Here is an 18745-nt window from a genome sequence, read left to right as displayed (position 1 = left end):
TGATGTGGTACAACCCTAGAGTGCAAGTATCAGAAAGGTAGTGTTCTCCTAAGTGGGGAGAGAGTCACTCAGGGTGAGGGGTCTACGTGGAGAGCCTGCTCACCCAAAACAATCTCTTTAATCCATGGAGAGCAGCCGGCATTAATTTAGCCCACCTAAAATCTGGAACAACCAAGCTTCTAACTCCAGTATCTCAGTAAACAGCCAAAACGTACTTGGGATAGTTTTTTCAGTAAGAATTTCAGAGCCTGGCAATGAGCGATGCTACTCTTGCTTGTCTTATAAATGTTGTTCATAAAACAAACAGAACTCTCCAAACAGAAGATGTGGGGCTCTAGGAACAGCACAATAACATACAACCATTATGGCCTTAGGAAAAATTTGAGTGGTATGAGTTCACTAAGGAGAGAGCAAATTCATTGCTTTCTACTCTTCTTTCATAAGAATAGTTATACCTGGATTTGAAGAGTACAATCCTAACCTACTTCTCTTGATGAGAGATGCTGTGTAGATCTCCCTGCTTTAAAAGCATCATACAGTACCCCAAAATATTTGCATTAAGGAAGGAAATTGGCAGAGGTGCCCATTCAAGTGTAAGAGCTGGAACTTCTTTTAATGGTCTTGCTTTCTTTTCTCCCTCTTCCCTTTAACTGACTAACTTTAGTCAAGTACCACTTGTTTTGAAAGACAGAATAAACAGGAACATTGAAGTATATGATAAGAACTACAGTGAAAATAAGTGATTTATGCACTTTGGGTTATTAATTCGTATTCAACTTTCAGTGACAAACATGTTTAATCTTTTGCAGTATGTCCCAATGGAGTCAAGTTCAACAACTGGAAATAAAGTTTTTGGAGCAGGTAGACCAGTTCTATGATGATAACTTCCCCATGGAAATCCGGCATCTGCTAGCACAATGGATAGAAAGCCAAGATTGGTAGGATTAAATTTACTTCCTCTCATATGATTTCAGTCATGAACAATTCTTTCATTATCTGGCAGATTTTATAGTGCTCATTTGGGAGCTGGGCAGGCACCTGTACTTCAAGAATAGTATTCCACTAGTTATGGATTTAGCCTGTTGAACTGTCAGAGTTTAAATTTAAGGAGTGCTTGAACATGAGGTTTCATTTGAACTTGCTCTTAAACAAGATCCAATAAAAATGGTCTAGCAAATTAATGGTATTACAGGCTTTTCATAGAAAAAAATAATGCAAGTTAGTTTTCAATGGAAATGTTATACATTTATCTCTTGCAGCATAAAATTATTCACTTGTCCAAAACTGCACTTAAAGCAGGATATATAATTTGGGGGAACAAGCCAGCTACTTTCAGGAACTGTTCTCTAGAAGGTGAATTTATGCATAAAATTGGATCAAATTCACTGGATGGTTATCTTCAGAAAATTCAGAACTAAATGTTTATATTAGTCGTACCAGAAGGAGACATCTCAGTTTTTCAAGCTAAATCCACAAGGCTATTGGAGGACTACTGCAAAAAAAAAAAATCTGCTAAAGAATATAATCTTTCCTTACAGTTTATAGCTCTGTGCTTACGGGGCTGTAGGAACACGGGAAACATTAAAATCTCCTTTTTGCCAGATTTAGCAGGCATATCTGAAACAGGCATCTGCCATTTGGGGGCAAGGAGAGACGATATCCCAAGGACAAGGATGCCATGCAGTCCAAAGTCTGTCTTCCTCTATTTTGCTCGCTAATGTTATTGCCCTTTGTGTATCAAGCTGTTCTATAAACAGCAGAACCAGTAAAGCCTGGTTCTGTGAGTGTTTGTGTCCTTTGTCCCCTACATACCCTTCACCAGTAGCTTCAGAGTCTTCCCGTATCCCCAAATAGTTTGGCCGGGCAAAGGCTCATCTGGTGCCTGGTGTGAAGATATATATCTGCTGACTGGCCATCTGGCTGTTACCTCCTGGAGCAAGTTATTACTGCCATTTGCCTCAGTGGAGGCACTAATTTGGATTCCTCTCCTCTACCAACCTGCCAGTTTTCTGTTAAATTTGTAAGAACATACTATCTTTTAGACTCCGAGCCCAGTGTCAACTTTGTCTGAAACTGGGCAGCAAATTCAGAGATTGTATCTCTCTGACTGACAGAGTGAGAGGGACGGTATGCATATGAGAGGTCTCATTTCCTCTGAGAAGTGGGCTAAAACTATTTAAATATTCACTGGACCAAAGACTAGAAAACTCCGGTTCTCTCCCCTCTGGCCGACTCCATAGCCTGTGCTAAGAACATCCTCACCCTGTCTTTATAGCTGCATATCTACATGAATATGAATAAAAGGATCATAAAATCAATTATTCACAACTATAACTCTCTAACTATATGCAAGTCACCATATATTTAAAGCCTTTTTTTGCTGCCTAGATTTCTGAATAGATTATAATTTTCTGTAGAGATAGATTGATACTTCTTACGACATTTTAAACACACATGGTTCCCATTCATTGATTCTTCAGGGAGGCTGCATCCAACAATGAAGCAATGGCAACGATCCTTTTACAGAATTTGCTAATACAAGTGGATGAACAGCTGGACCGGGTTTCACAGGAGAAGAATCTTCTCTTGATACACAACCTGAAAAGAATCAGGAAGCTGCTGCAGGTTGGTCATTACTTCAGATGACAAATTGCATACCCTTACTGGTTTCTAAAGGTAGTGCCCAACCTCTTTTGAACACAGTTTGCTCCTGTGCACAGCTCAGAGCTGTCCTGATTGCTGTAGACTGCAAGTAGCTATGGGAAGACCAAGCCTTCAATAAGATAATTCAAAATAATAATCCCACTGTCTGTTACTTTGTGGAACAATACAAATTTTCATGCATGCTGCTCAGATACAAGTGCTGTGACTTCTTAGCTCTGTGTGTATCTGTGTTTCACTGAGCTCTTAAAAATAAGACTGTATAGCGCTTATGGATGCTCATGTTTATTACAAATGTAATTACCACCTTTCAGACACATACAGATATCTACCTATGGAATGAAAATGCATATTTGGGGCTTAAAGCAGCACCCCAAAAAAGGAACCTCTTTAAATCATTAGCATGTTTGCTATTTTACGCTTAGCTGGGATTATTTGTTATGAATGGCTTAAAGGATTTTCCGTTAGGCTTCTGCAAAATGGTATTTATTTCGATTGGCTGAATGTTTCTCTAATAATTGTTTATCTAAGGCAAGGATTCTCAGAGTTCCACTTCATTAGTCACCTACTTCCTGACATTTATGTGTCTGCTGCATAGAACAGATATGCGTCTGAGTTTAATGAAAGTTTGGGGGTTTTTCTCCTCTTTGATGGTGTTTTCCATAAGTACTTAAATGACAATTATATTGCTTGCAAAACATTTTCTTTATTTGAGAGAGATATATATATACACACACACTGGTCTGGAAAATCTTAGCATGACCTTGCCAATTTTGTTCTCTTTATGGCTGTGTGTCTTTCTATTCTTTATCCTAATGGTGGCCTCTTAAAAATGTGACAGTATTTCCATTGCTACTACTTTTTCTTCCGGTGTTACGCAAGCAGTCTCATGTAACTTAACTTAAAACTAAAGTTGCTTTTTGTTTCTTTTCTGGGTTGTGTAGTAGCACTATCTATAATTTCAGTACTGCTCAAACCCCAGATTTACTTCACTGCTTTTGGAGTTAACTGCAGAAAGGTTAATCTGGTTATTTCTGTCATGGTCTTGGCACGCTTTACCACCATAGGGCTGAGACAGAGCTGCATCACCTTAGTAAAGGCATTCTCCCACAGTAGCGTACACGTGGAAAGAGCATTTCAGGGCACTGAAGCAAGCAGTTCCTTCGTGTGTTCCTGGCTTAAAAGACTGTGCATTTATGATTATACCATCACAATGTGCACATGCAGAAGGACTGGTATATATTTACATACAGGCTCTACAAAATTAAAGTCTCTCACGGTTCCTTCTTTTCTTCATACTGTTTATTTTATGCTAAAATTTTTACCAAAACTTGAAGTGGCAGCTCTGCATGCTCTGTGAAACTTGGCATACCGAGACAAGTAATCAGGCCTTGGGCACACACGCAGGAGTTTATGTAATAGCCAGTGTGAAAATGGCCAGAATGAAAACCATTTTCTCTAAGTCCTGGCATGTTTGGAAATTATATTATGATGTGCTTCCCAAAGAGCACAAAGCAAAGGAGGCTTATTGCAGAAAAGCAAGAGAAGGGGAGTTTTAAGTGATTTCTGATTAAGTGGTTTCTCAGGTGGCAAGGATCTGAGTCACAATTCCAGAACAAGGCAAAACACTCAGGCATCCCCATTACAACTGTACAGCTAGGTTACAGTCACCATATAGTACTTACAGCAGCAGCAGAGCCAGCACCAGAGCTGGTCTTTTCCTTCTCTAGATAAAGTGACAGTAAAGGTCCATGTGGAGTAGCCTAACCCATCATTTCACTTGATTGCTGGCTCCCAAAAGAAATGCCACACAACATGCACCAACTTGTTTATCACCCTGTAGCACTGTAAGGCTGTGACTTAGCAAGCTTTCCCAAGCAGCAAGGTCTCTCTGCTCTCCTGGGTTGCAAAGGTCTGTAGGTTTGCAGTCTAAAGCATTATGAACTTCTTGAGAGGACATGTGTGACGCTGGAATTATACCGCTTAGTAAAAAGGATCTCAGTCTCGAGCGTTGCAGTAAAATGTTTCCAGCTGAGCAAAAAAATACAACAGCTCTCTCCATCACTAATAATGTTGGCCTTTCTCCATTATATCAAGACAGCAGATAACCTGCATTTAGATAACAAGCTACTCGTTCAGTTTCAAAATACACACGCGAACCACCAGATACTGAATGGCTCTTTCACTATTAGAGCTTTTCCTGATTTCTCATGACTGTTAGCACTATCACCCACAGTCCATTCTGATTTTCAAAATAATTTCTATAGGCTGGAGTAGGCCCAGACTCTTGCAATGAGTTTATTGTTGTTTTGGATAAGGCAAATAACTTAAACTATGTCTTAAGAAGTCTGTGACGCAGGTATTTTGGATTTTTGTGTAAAATATTGTGTTACAACTTCTAATTTTTAAAACATAGATGATAAATGCATTTTCAGCCAAAGCATGGGCTGCATGTTCTATAGAGCTGCACAGGCAGTCTCCTGAGCTTCAGCTGTTAAAATTATTTCTTTATTGGTTAGGTAAGTACCTCAGGAAAAAAATGCTATAGTAGCTGTAATCAGCTGAAATCCTATCCTTGTTATTAACTGTCAAGTATTATTAATGGACTATAAACTGTATATGACACATAGTATGGACAGTATCTGCTGTAATGTCCTTAAATTTGACTATGCAAATTATGTAATGATGGGTCTAATTTTTTTAACGTATCACTGATTGTATTTTATTGCTGAATATATGAGAAGTTTGTAACTGGGCATTTGGCTCCCCACCCACCTGCTGGATGCACTGGCAGATACCCAACTCTTGCAATTTGAGCTAGTTCATGACAGTTTCATGAGACAACACCAGAAAAAGGTGACTGAGGTACACGGTACAGTGCCATGGTCCCTTTAGTCCCAACATACCACCTTGAGAAAGGAAGACTGGAAGGGTACGCTGTAAAACTAGAGAGATTTTTCACCAACTTTGATGGGGGAAAGACTGGGTTCCAAAATAGAAGAAGCTGCATTTGTAAACATCTTTTTATTTCTGGTGACTCTGTGAACAGTGTTGGTTTGATTTTCTCTGAAGGTTAGTTACCATGAGCCCACCTTTATCTCTGCTTTGCTCTCTAGCGCAAGCACTTCTTTGAAATTTCACAGTTCACTCCTCTTCCTTCCCCTCTGTACCACACTCACAGACGTACAGACACATGTACAGCGTGTACACACACAAAGCTGTTCAACCTCGATACATGATCAGAGTGCAATGTTTGTTCATTATTTCGAGCCAAATTGTGTTACAATACTAAGTAATACTAGTCAAACTTGGTAATGCTGGAAACCAGCATTTATCACTAAGTAGGCAGAGTAGTATGCCGAGTTATGGTATAGGTTACTAAATACTATGACAATAGCAATAATAAAACAATTAAAATTAGAGAACACACAAAAGCCATTCAAAAGCAATCTGTAGTTCTTGACAAAAAGCAAAGTGAGGGACTAGTGTTTAATTAGAAATACAGCTAGATCGTTAATGAAGACCAGCCTTAGAAGAGGAAGCAACGCACACTTTACAAATGGCTTGTGCAGCTGTTTGCTAGACAGCAAAGGGTTCGTTAGGATCAAGATTGCTGGTGCTGTTACTGAATCTGGAGAGAATTATGCCTGCAAGTTACCAGCACCACAGCTGAGCACACCCCACCTGAAAGATCTTCCTAGGATTCATTTTTGTTATAAAATGGAGAAAATGTTCTATTTTGAGTTTCACCTGAAACATCTTTACGTAAACATCTTAGTTGCCCCGTGAAAATAATGATGGAAGTAGTGGAAGAAGAGAGAACTTGCCTGTCTCATACTCGCAATACAAAGGTTTGCGCAATCTTAGGTGTTGTGAAAGGGAAAGAGCAGAATTCTTAGCAGGAAGATGGGTCTGCCTGGCACCCTTGCTTTTAGGCCACAGGGACCATCCTGATTCTCTCGCCGTTAAAGAAATAACCATGGAACGTGGCATTTCTGCTCAGACTGCTGACATGTCCAAAATTATCTTGAGGCAAAAAGAAACATTGACCAGGAAAAATCCGATTTGACAAAGTTATAAGCACTTGAAAAAGTGCTGAGAAACTTAGCTAAGCAGCTGAGGTTACTGCTAGCTCTCAGTAATTTGCTTCTCTATTTCTTGCTTTCATTGAAACGTCGCTTCTTGACATTAATCTGGTATAAATGCACATATTATATTAAAATCAGGGTCAGCACTTTAAGTTAAAATCCTTCATATTTACTTCTTACATTATTATTACTTCTCCAGTCAGTAAATTGGATTCATTTTTATAGCAGAGCAGCCTTTTGTTGCTGTGCTCTTCGGTGGGAGACAGTACAGCACAGTCACTTGCTAAAGTTAAATTCTCTATCTTCCTGCAGAACTCCTCCTTCTCGCAGCAGTGGTTCTGGAAGGGGGTGAGGAGAGAAAATGTTTGGTGGCAATGGGGGAAGGAGGGGGGAAAACTATGTCTATGGTTCTTTCTCCTGCTTAAAACCTAGATGGAGAAAAGCAAAGCAGATTAGTCACAAGGAGATGTTTTGTTCTGTTGCCATGACAACAAAACATAAAGGGCAGATGTTAAGCTCAGAAGAGCTGCCTAGCACTTCTAGGAACCAAATTGCAGATGCAGCAGTCGACACGACCTTAGCCCATGAACAATTACATCTTAGTTTTCAGAAGGAAAGTTTTTAAATGACAGCATACCCGTCCCTGATGTAAGCTCCTGTGCAATACCTGGGTAGATTTAGTACACAAAGATGACTGGTGAAATAAATAGACACTTACGTAAGACAGGCACTGTCCGTGCTCCCGACTCACATGCCAAAGCCTTTGGTTAGGGGAGGGCAGCCGAGCTGCAGTGCACCAGGGGAGCCGAGGCAGGGGAGGCTCAGAGCAGCCTGGGAATCAGAGATGGCCACTACACCCCAGTGTCCCACTGCTCCATTTAGGGATGGTGCTGGTGGGCAGTTGCCTGTGGGTCTCCAGTGCTGTTCATCTCGGGGATGCTCTTCCCCCCCACTCCAAGCTGGAAATACCTGGAGCACTCAGCAGGTACCCACTAGAGAAGATGTAGCTCCGTGGGAGGCAGCCTGGCCCGTGCATGGGCTCGGGTGAGCTCCCAGGAACTGAAGAGCCACTGGGTGCATGACAGCTACATCAGGAAAAAGCAGAAATTCCCAGAATTGTCCTACTCATAACTGACACTCTCATTTATGCTCCAGCCTCAAGATAACTTTTGAAAGCAATCCCTTCTCATTAATGGCAACATGCATCTGTGTCACATCACTGTTTATGGTATTCGGGGGAAAATCTGATTACATAAATCTTCCTTTATAAAAGTAAAATAACAGATTTCAGGAATAAGAAGGGCAGCTCTGCTCATTTACCATTGAAGCCTGAGTTAATGAGCATACTGTGTGCTCTGGGGAACAATTTGCTGTAAATGATATATATTCATGATATTCATTTAATACTCACAGCAGATTCTCAGGTACTAGTGAACTTTATCTGCTCGCCAGGCCTGCTAGAGCCTAAGATGAGGTGAGGGAGGGCAATGGGTATTCTGCCTGAATGAGCAAGTCTGCGTGCACACCATTAACACCTTGGGGTATGCTTACAAAGGGAGAGGTCAGGCAGAATCACCAGATTTGCTGATTCACACCAACCAGTTATATCAAAATGAGCTTTTGGAAGCACTGTAGTTATACATGGAGTTCAGAAATAATATTTTAGTTATATTTCTTTCTCCTACATAGCCCTCCTTTTTTATGGAAAGATCTGGAATAGCATCTGAAAGTATCTTCTGCCGTCTTAATCAAAATATATATTAATATTATGGCACTTCTTGCCATATAAAATTCACCCTGTTTCTAAGTAGTACAAATAGCATCTTACTTTGCACGATGCTACTTAAAACAGTAACAGTAGTGCGTTCCTGATTCTGTTTCAAGTTCTCGGTTATACTGCCCAGCTTGTTTCCATCTGTAATGAGAACTGAACATCTTTGTGCTTCTCCAGTTAGAACTAAAATGAACATATAAAGGTTTTTTAGTTTAGGTGACTGTTTACGCAAGTCACTGTACCAGAATCATACATGCATTAGGGATCCTAAGATTATTTATTTCAGTACATCAAAGAAAATGGACAAAAGAGCATTAGCTCTGAAATAGGACATTCCAGTTGGTACTTAACAAACAATTCTAATAAGCACTGTGCTGAGAAACAGTTGCAAAGAATGGAAACATAGCCATTGATGTTTAAGTTGCAGTTTCCTGTTAAAGCTTACAACAGGGTGAGAATGGAACAAAGTAGAGAAAGTTTCTAATACACCACAGAAGACCCATTTCAAAATGTTATTTATATGTATTTAGCACACGTGTAACCTGCCAGATCAACAAAGCAACAAATTATAGTAGGAGGTGTGTTTTGAACCAGTGTGTCCTGCTGTCTAATACAATTCAGACTGATCTTTCATATTAGCATCTTGCCCCCAGTGAGTTTTCCAGTTCAACCATTAAAGCTGTTTACAGAAAATTTTGGCATACAAATGGGAAACCCCACACAGAAATCTGTATGCTAAAAGCAGCTAGCTGTCTGCTGTTAGCTATCGCAGGCTGGCAACTGCACATCCGCTAATAAAGATTTTTAAAAATGATTGATACAAGACCAGAAAAAGGTTACTTAGAAGTAAAATATTTTTTAGTTCCTAGTTATTATTTAAAGAACACAACTCAGTTTATAAATGTTTCAGTTTGGTTTTGTAGAACGAATAACAGTTAAACTTACAAACAGAAGTAAAAATAAAAGCAAACAAACTAAACAACCTCTTGTGGGCTTTGTCCATTCTGGAGTATTAAAGGCCCAGTTGCAGTCAAACATCTGCCCGAGAGATTAGTTAATAATACTCAGGTCTTTGTGTCCAGAAGATGGGGGGGATCAGTCCTCTCTCCTCTCCTGTTTTACCCTTTTTCATATGGAATACTGTACTTTTATTTATTCTGAAATAAATCTCATTTAAATAAGAAGCTTCGCTACATTATTCATCCCCCTGGCAGCACAGCTCTACTGTCTTATGATGAGATCTACAGACATATATATTTTCTGTAGCTGTATCTCAACCTACCTGCTTAGAAATCTGCTGTTTCTGTAGACTGTTCCTGGACTGGTTTTAGTGTCTGCTGGTAGGGACTCAGCAGTGGAATTTGGGGGCAAACTGGGGGATGGAAAAAAAGATCTCTGTCTTCACAGGTCATTCACTGTGCTTTTACAGCTTTGCCTATTGCAATTTGGTTGCACGTGCCATAAAAAAAAAAAAAAAAGTATGATCTTTTGGAAGTCGTGCATTGTATCAGGACTTCCCACACATCATAGGAGTTGTCTAAAACAATGAGGTTGCCTTTAAGTTCTCTCATGTATTTTGAGAGGGGGAAGGGGAAATCTAAAAATAAAAGTCCAACAAGAGCAGTCTAAATAGATAGTGTCACAGGTACTTCCTGTGACTTAAAAACCTACATAAAACAGAGCCATCTTTCCAATAGAAAAAGATTTTTTTAGTAAGAATACTGCCTGTTTAAATAAAGGCTTTCAAAAAACTCCCAAGCACTTTACCTATATCAGGGTAACATAAGGACCGCTCTTTCTTTGTATTCTAGTACTGTCTTCATTAGACTTTCTGCCTGGATGCATAAACAAAGGTAGAAAACAAATCAAGGCAAAATGTTGTTTGTCATACTTGAAGGTGAAAACGGGAAATAAGTGTGTATGGTTATGCTTTCCCACCCACACATTTCTTTGAGATACAAAACTATACCAAAGCTTTTTTCTTTCAAAAATAAAATGATAGACAAAAGATTTTTTTCTCCCTGTTTTTTAATTACATGAAAGATGAGACATCTGCTTATCTAGAAAGATGCTGAGTATCGGACTTAGTAAAATAAGCATATCACAAGTGAGCAACGGGGAAGGAAATGTATTTTTGCTTGACTTTGTAATCCTGTTTCCTGTCTTTCCATGTCCCACCTCCCTTCCATCAGCTTCTTTAAATAATCATTCAACTTCAACAAACAGATCAACAGTCATACTAGTTAATGGTTCCATGCCTCCAAGTAAAGCTCTTATTTGTATACAATTAAAAGGCTCAAGCAGGGCTTTCCTAGCAGAAACAAGAAAAAATACAGCTGATGTTTTTGATATTTAAAAAAAAAAAAAAAAAGAGAGAAAAGTAGGGAAAAACCAACCAAATTCTGAAGTGCTTTTTCAGAATTAGAAAGCACTAAAACCTATTCAAGTAATTTTTAGGTCACCTTGAAAACCAGGAGATAACCAGGTAAACCCCTGACTGACTTTCTAAAGGTTGCACAGCACATCCTTCTACATTACAAGTAGAGACCAACAGTCACTAATACCTAATCCTCTACTTTAAGCACTGAAAACAGAGTCAGGATACTGAAGTAGTGCATATATAGTATTCATTTATAGATATGCCCAGTACATAGAGACCTTTGCCACATGAAAAGAAAGCTGGCCAATATTACTGTGGCTGGGAGTGATCCACTTTGTGATGGAGCTGCCCACAGGAAAATAAGCTAAATTTTGGAAAATTAAAAAAATGGGAAGAAGAGTAAGAGAATGAATCGCTGGTCTAGATTTCTTCATTTGTCTCAGGAAAAGCAGTAAATTTCAGATACACAGACTGACAGTTGTTTGGTGTTCTTTTTAAAAGCACATGTGTTTTAAAGTGCCGTGATATGTATTTTAAAGTTTCTCTGTGATCTTACAACTTACAGAATCAAATCTTGCATTTCCCCAGCACTGTTTCATGCATCTTAACATATCACAAATAGTTCAAGCTGTTTTAAAATTTGGCTAAAGGGTCTAAACTCCACACATTATAATGTATAAATTGTAATTGCAGAAATGCCTCTTTGTTTTTCTTCATGATCTAGTAAGATGGTATCACAACAGATGTCTCTGGAGTAGAGAGAATGCATGCTGGGCGGTGGTGGAAAGGTTTTCTCCTGAGTAAATGTCATCAGCATTCAGAGAAAATTTTTACCTGTTCAGAATGAAAGTTTAATTTCTTCCATTCAGTTATATTTATCATCATGCTGGTAGTTATTGAGAAGAAGCCAGTGCAAATAAAATCATTTGTTGTTTGTTGTAAATCATGATATGGAAGACCTCATCAAAACAGAAGAGGAGAAAGAAAATTTCTAACAACAACAGGATTAAGTAATATTAGCTGATAAGACTAACGTTTCCATTTGAAACTTCAGACGAAAAATGAATCCTCAATTTCTCTTTGTTGGTATTTATCAAAATACAATTATAAGTTTTCTCTATAAATATCTAAACTTAATAATACAATTTGCAGAACTACAGAATCCACACCTTTCCTCCTTTCCTGGCTGCCAATGCTCATGTCACACTGAGTTAGGATTCCCCCATCTCAAGCCTTTTTTTGGTTAAATTTCCTTTATTTTCCAGCTTATACTACTCTTTCAAGGATAGGAAATAATTTTCAATTAGTCATTCAGAAGCCAAGGTCATCTTGAGCAAATTCTGCCCTCAACCAAAGACAAAATGGAAATGCAGAACAGCAAGAGTTGACAGCAGACAGATAATAAGGGAATACTGAGTGGCACGTTCTGAAGTGTAATTACCTCTGAGAAGTATAAAACATGGGGAGAAGAAATTCAGTGTTATTATTTTGATGGAGCCAAACACATTGGTTATTATAACTTTTAGTAATTAATTATCGTTACTTAGTAAATTAAAATTGAGATATTTAATGTTACAACTTATTTATTATTTATCAATTTGTTGTTGTTGAGTTGCAATCCATCTGCTAGATTACTTCAAAAGAGGCTGCTGATACAGCATATATTGTATAAATATAGCCGGTTCTGGGAGAGAGAGCTCAAGACCGACAGAAGGGGATGCCCACTCAGGCTGTGGCACACAGCTCAGCTCCGTGCCAGCTGTCCAGCGTTCAGAGCATCTGTCTATCAGAAAGGCAAGGTCTGTTCCTAGCCTTTGATCACAAGTGTTCGCACTGCAGATCCACCATTATTCCAGCTTTTGTCTGAGGAGCTGCTGCTCCAGGAGGGCAGGTGGCAGTTCTCTGTCAACCTGCTTGGTGTCTGCTCAAACTGAATCAAGCTGAACAAGCACCAGACAGGCACAAGTATGGGAATCGCTACGGGCGCAGCTTATTGCTAGAGCTTTATGACTTAGAGAAGAAAGGGGGAAAAAAAGTGAATTTCCACTTCATCTCTTGGTTCAGATGGTTTTCTCTTAATGAAACAAAGAAAAAGAGAGAAAGAGTTTTTAAAAGTTTTGCATATGAATAGTATCTAGAAACACTAGGAAAGTCCCTAATACCTGGCAATTTTTGTGGGGGATTTTTAAACATCCCACTGTCAGAAGATTTTTTTTGAAGTGCCTCTTCTGCATAAATGCATTTTCCAGCTCCAAGAGAGGATTTTTATTTCTTCTTGACTTTGTTAAATAGCTTTTGTTTGACTCCTTTTTGTCACAGGACAAAGACAAAAGGCAACCATCAGCCCTTAGAGCGCTTGAATTCTGTTGGGCAGTGGTAAGCTGGGACTAAACACTCCTGAAGCCTTGTGGTTTCTGATAGGCTGCAGATACCAACGTGTGGTATGGTCCTCGTATGCTAGCCATCTGTGTAGAAGGTGGGACCCTGTTTTACCAGCAAAAAAATAACAGCAACAAGCAGAAATTAACAGACATTAACTGAGGAAGTAATATGCACATCAGTGGATTGACACCAGTCGCAGACTTCTCACCACAGCTTTCATCCCAAGCCTTAATAAAACCAGGACTTTTTTTCCTCTTGTCAAGGTGCAGATAGATGAGACAGGCTCAGTGATACAACTGACTGCAGCTAAAACAAGGCAGGCCTGTTCTCCCCTTTCTCAGCCAACCTCTACTGATTTCACGTGTGCTAGTCCTTAACAATAAGCTCATCCTTTGCTGAGCAGTTTCGGCGCACTGAGGAGCAGAAAACCCGTTCAGCAAAAAAGCGCGAGTGGTTTCCATCCCAGTTAGCAAGCTGGATTGGCTCACTAAGGAGTCAGACAGGCAGCGGACTGGCACGAGGCAAGGGCTGGCACCCCGCAGCCAGGAGCGCAACCATTCTTTGCAGCAATTAATTTGCTCTGGCTGTTGCTGTTGGACCCTACCTTTACCTTACTTCCACATGAAGCTCCGCTCACTCTTGATCTTTTGCAGGAAGATCATAGCCATTTCCCATGTGCCTGTATTCCCTCCCCAAAGTTATGTCCTGACACAACGCAGAGACAGCTTGGGAATATGCTCAGTGAAGGGGACTACAGATATATTCCTGGACCTGAATGAAGTTCAGCTGTGCTGAAGGAAGTGTGCAGCGAGAATATCGTTACTACCCTTAGAGCCAAGAAGCTGGCAGGGAGAAACCAGTAATGGCAGATCTTTGGCATTGTCGTTTGACATGGAAATCAGCAGTGTGTCCTTAATGTTAAATCCCCCCTGACTGCCCAGCAAGGAGCAGGCAGGGAGGGAGTACTTAGTGTTTCATCTGTGTGTCCTGGGGTGGTATTGCTCACCACTTTTTTTCTCCAGAGAAACTGCTAAAATCACAGTCTTGTCCATAACTCCCATTCCTCAGGGTAATTGATACAGATGATTTTGCTGGAGTAAAGCACCACCCTGAGCTGCTTTTAAAGAGACCAGAGGAGGCACAGCACTAGGACTACCTTGAGTATGCACTGGTTGCACTGTGGGGCACGTACTTTGTTTGTCCTGAGAAGACTTAAGAAACCCTAGAAATATTAGAAAGGTTAGTCTCATTGCTAACAATGCCATGGCAGTCAAACCTTCTCTAGAAGGGAGCATTTTGTACGTCAGTTATTTAAAGAGTCCTATGTCTTTCATCTAGTCTCTACCTGGAACCACAGTATAACCAACAGCATGGTATTTAATACCAAGCAGCTTGGAACAAGTCTCGATGATTAAAATTACCATTTTTAATGTAATATTTCTTTACCCTGTAATTGAAGTCAAAACTTATTATGAAAAAGTCTTTCAGATTACTTGGATTTCATGCAAAAGCACCCATGAAATGATTCGGTTTTGTCTGTCTAGTAAAAAGTGTTAGAAATATATGTTCACTGTCATAGTAGTAGTTGGCATATAGCAGTAGTGTGTTCACATTTCTATCAGATGTGTTCACACCCTTGTTTCTAATACAGCAATTTGTATGAGATATCTACAGAAAATACAGCAAAAGTTTAAGTAAGTATAAACTTACTGTGCCACATTCAGAGAAAGCAAAAATAAATGAAGTTCTGAGTGGCAGCAAAATATGATGAGAATAAAAACTAATCAGAAAGGAAGGAAAATAGAACAAGTCCAGAACTGGAAACCATACAGGAAAAGAAATTAACTGGGTTAATTCTAATGGATAGCTGAAAACTGTATAAGCACTGAATAAAGGGCACCTGAATGAATGACACGTGAACACTGAATAAAAGGCATGAAGGATATTGAGAAACACTGAATAAATACATCACCATGAAAGAAGCTGCTTGAGAGTCCTCAATCATTCCAATTTGATAAATACAGCACAAACCAATGTTACTTCAAATTGTGCCCAGTCCTCAGTCACACATCAGCAATTCTGCACCTTATTTATGGTGGTGTAAAAATACAGACATTTTTTGGTTCTTTGGCTCGGGACAAGAGTTGTTTCTTCCTTCATCTTAGGCGCATTATTTGTTGAAGGAGAAAAATCATTCACAGACATTAAAATTTAAGTCTCTGCTTTATGCTGAGGAAGCTTTTCTGCTTGCATCATTACTGTATTGATATGCTTACAATTTTTTGTTGGCAGAAGTGCTACGTGCTAACAACAACATCCTATTGAAAATGGAAGACGTGATAAAATCGTGCAGAATAGGCTGACAGGAAAGCCCTTTCAAAACAGCTGTGTTAGCAGTGGAGCAATTTGATCTTCAAATGATATACATCTTGGAGTTGTATCTTTACAATCTCTGTAGAGCATTGTTAAGAATATTTTATTACAATGGCACTAACTGATGCTGCACTGCAAGGCTGAACCAGCACTAACAAAGGTCGAGAACAGTAGGGGAGTCTTTTCCACCTGCACCAAGCTGTAGCTCATAGACACTGAAGCACGTTTGTGATTTCCAGAGGGACACCCTGAATTCTGAGTTTTTGAAAGCTGTATTTACTTGCGCTTGCAGGGCAAATATCATGGTAATCCCATGCATATAGCAGTGATCATCTCAAACTGTTTAAGAGAAGAAAGAAGAATATTGGCTGCAGCTAGCATGCCTGTACAGGTAATGAATTACATTTCATTAATCTGCTCCATGTTAATCTGCTCACGTGCTTTTAGGACCAAATGCTGTCCTCTCATTCCACTAGAGTGATTTGTGTGCACTAGGGGTTGCCAAATGTTGCCCTTTAAACTCATGTTTGTACTCCATTAGTGGCTCTACTGCTGCAAACATTGCTATAAGTGACTTCTATGTCACAGCTAATCTTCAAAGACTTTAATCTGTGGGAAAGGCTTTAAAGAGATTATTCTTTGCAAGCAGATGTGTATATTTTAAATTATGCAATGCATTAGTTCATATTAATTATGTAATGCAAAAGACATTCCATCTGATACCTTGCAAAGGCATTGGATAGTTTTTATGTTGTTTGAAGAAAGAAACTTTAAAATTACATATAAAATCTATTTTGGGGGAATTGTTACATGGTTAAAACCCAGACAGAATTTTTAAGTCAACTGTGTTCTTTTTAATCACCTGTGGATGTAATACATATTCTTCTATGGATATTGTGACATGGGTCTTTTTCAGAAGTCTAATAACCTGTGTTTCAGTTTCTTTAATTTACTAGATGTTTAATGTTTGCAGTATACCCACACCCTTTCACCTTTTGGATTTCAAAGTTAAAGCGGCATGTTTTGAAATCTGTGGAACTAAACAGATTTGTCTGTTTACACAAGTCTCCAGATGGTTGAAGACCAGCTTCTGAATTCCCTCTCTATGCTAGAACTTGCAGTACAGTTACTATCACTTGTTATTATTAGTCATCCACCCCTTATCTGTTCAATGTGTTCCAGGGGCCACTGGAAAAGTCTCTGCAAAACTCTGTGGTTTCAGAACGACAAAGAAATGTAGAACACAAAGTGTCAGCCATCAAGAACAGCGCTCAGGTATTTTTTTGTCCTGTCTGCTGTTTACACAGGTTTTCATACAGACATACCTGAACTATCTTTAAGCTGGGTAGCACAAATACTTTTGCTACCAAGCTGCGCCAACCATTTTCCATTTTTTTGAGGATCTCAGCCCAGACTAACTACATCCAGGATGTACCTGGATCCTCAGGTTTTTACAGCTGCTCTGCATTCATCATGAGAGCTACCTACTTTAAAGCTATCATCACACTCATCCCTATGCGAGTTGCAGGCATACCTACTGTCTCTAAAGAGATGTGAGGTTCCGTAAATGTGTTTCCTGCAACTTCACCTCTTTTACTTGGGTCAGCAGTAGTTAGCCTTCGTGACCTCTGAGTCACGTACCAAGATCTTTGTAAAGCTGAAGGCTACGAGACATAATTACGTGTTTTGCAGATGTGAGGGGAGAAGAACGTTAGGAGCTGATGGTGACAATTCTCCAAGAGTTTCCCATAGCATTGCAGGGCAGAGCTGGGCTGAGCCAAACCTGTAGCTACCTCCCACAATGACCTTGAAAGCTCAGTCAGAGAATACCTGCCTATTCAGTTCAAGGCAGGATTATCTATGGCCTTTTTGCTATCCCAGCCCCACTTTCAGCTTTGCAGCAGCCTCAATGTAGAAGTTGTATTTGAAATACCTGTCCATATGCCGTTCAAGAGCAACACTTCTGGTATACTGGGAAGAGGTCCTAGTAGCATTCTCTCATCAGTGTCTCCCTACATGGGGAAGAAGGGTTAGAGAGATGAAACCCTTAAAAGGATAAAGCTAGCTTTAGAAGAATGTGATACTAGATCTCTATCTACGTATAAAGTTGTAAGATAAGAGTTGCAGAGCAAAAGCAGACAAACCTGCAACCCAGCAGCCTACCATGCTGCTCCTTCTGTGTGGGGAAGTGTAGCCATCCCTGAAAGACCAGTGAAAATAAGAATGATTTCTAGATACAAGGGTTTTTTAGTAGGTAATTAAGTTGAACAAAGAAATCAGCCAGCTCCTTGTGTATGTAATTTCATACCTTACACATATAATTTAAAAGTTTAGTCTCCAAAATAAAAAGGAAACCAAAATGGCTAATTCTGTGTGTCCTAATTTAGCAAACGAGTTTTTGTATTTTCACAGACACTTAACAAGCACATCTCAGGGAACTAAAAAGGATTGTTTATGAGTTGTTGGCAGAATCAAGGCTTCCTATAAACAGCACAGAAACAGATCTTCGAAGTAAAACAAATTATTTCCTACGGTTTTATTTTCCTTCTTTTGATGTGTCTTTTTTTGAATTATCATTGTTTTGTTACTAGAAAACACTTTCTAAACTTTTGGCAGTACATATGAAAACAAACCCTTGCAAAAAGCCAAAGCAGCAAAAATGTTTAATTTCTTTACCCAAATTCTTAAGTAATTCTCTAAATAAAGTCTCTGAGCTCTGCTACTGTCACTGGCTCCATCTTTCTTGGTTTTGCACACCCCGTTCTAAGTTCCATTGATGTCAATGCAAAATTATCCATTTGCCCTGTTTTAAAGTTCCAAGAAGAAAGTTACATTATTGGCATAATAATTTCAATTTAGCTCAGGCTAAATGTAATCATTCCTATTTTCCACTATGTCATTGAACTGGTAAACAAGAAGTGGTTAAGCTGTATCAACTAGTGTTTGACTGTGGGAGAGAGGATAATTTCCAAATTAGTAAAATTCTTTCTGAACAAGTAAAATGAATCTGTTGTTACAAATGTGCATTTATAATTCAGTCGTCTTTTTTAAAGTTTACAAGATAGTAAACCAGAGTTCCCAGTACTG

General features: G+C 39.3%; 1 protein-coding gene across 1 annotated transcript in view; it reads left to right on the top strand.

The window, feature by feature from the left end:
• Positions 1-810: 810 nt before the first annotated feature.
• STAT4 (signal transducer and activator of transcription 4) overlaps positions 811-18745 on the top strand; it is a 39202-nt gene continuing 21267 nt past the window's right edge. Inside the window, exons 1-4 of the mRNA XM_010563951.1 lie at positions 811-938; positions 2481-2625; positions 15951-16049; positions 16841-16933. Of these exons, the coding sequence (XP_010562253.1) occupies positions 811-938; positions 2481-2625; positions 15951-16049; positions 16841-16933 (465 nt within the window). The remainder of the gene's footprint in view (positions 939-2480; positions 2626-15950; positions 16050-16840; positions 16934-18745) is intronic.

Source organism: Haliaeetus leucocephalus, unplaced genomic scaffold (assembly GCF_000737465.1).
Source record: "Haliaeetus leucocephalus isolate CR32 unplaced genomic scaffold, Haliaeetus_leucocephalus-4.0 Scaffold1, whole genome shotgun sequence".
NCBI lineage: Eukaryota > Metazoa > Chordata > Aves > Accipitriformes > Accipitridae > Haliaeetus > Haliaeetus leucocephalus.
The sequence above is the reverse complement of the archived record's forward strand: the minus strand, read 5'-3'. Positions and strand labels throughout refer to the sequence as shown.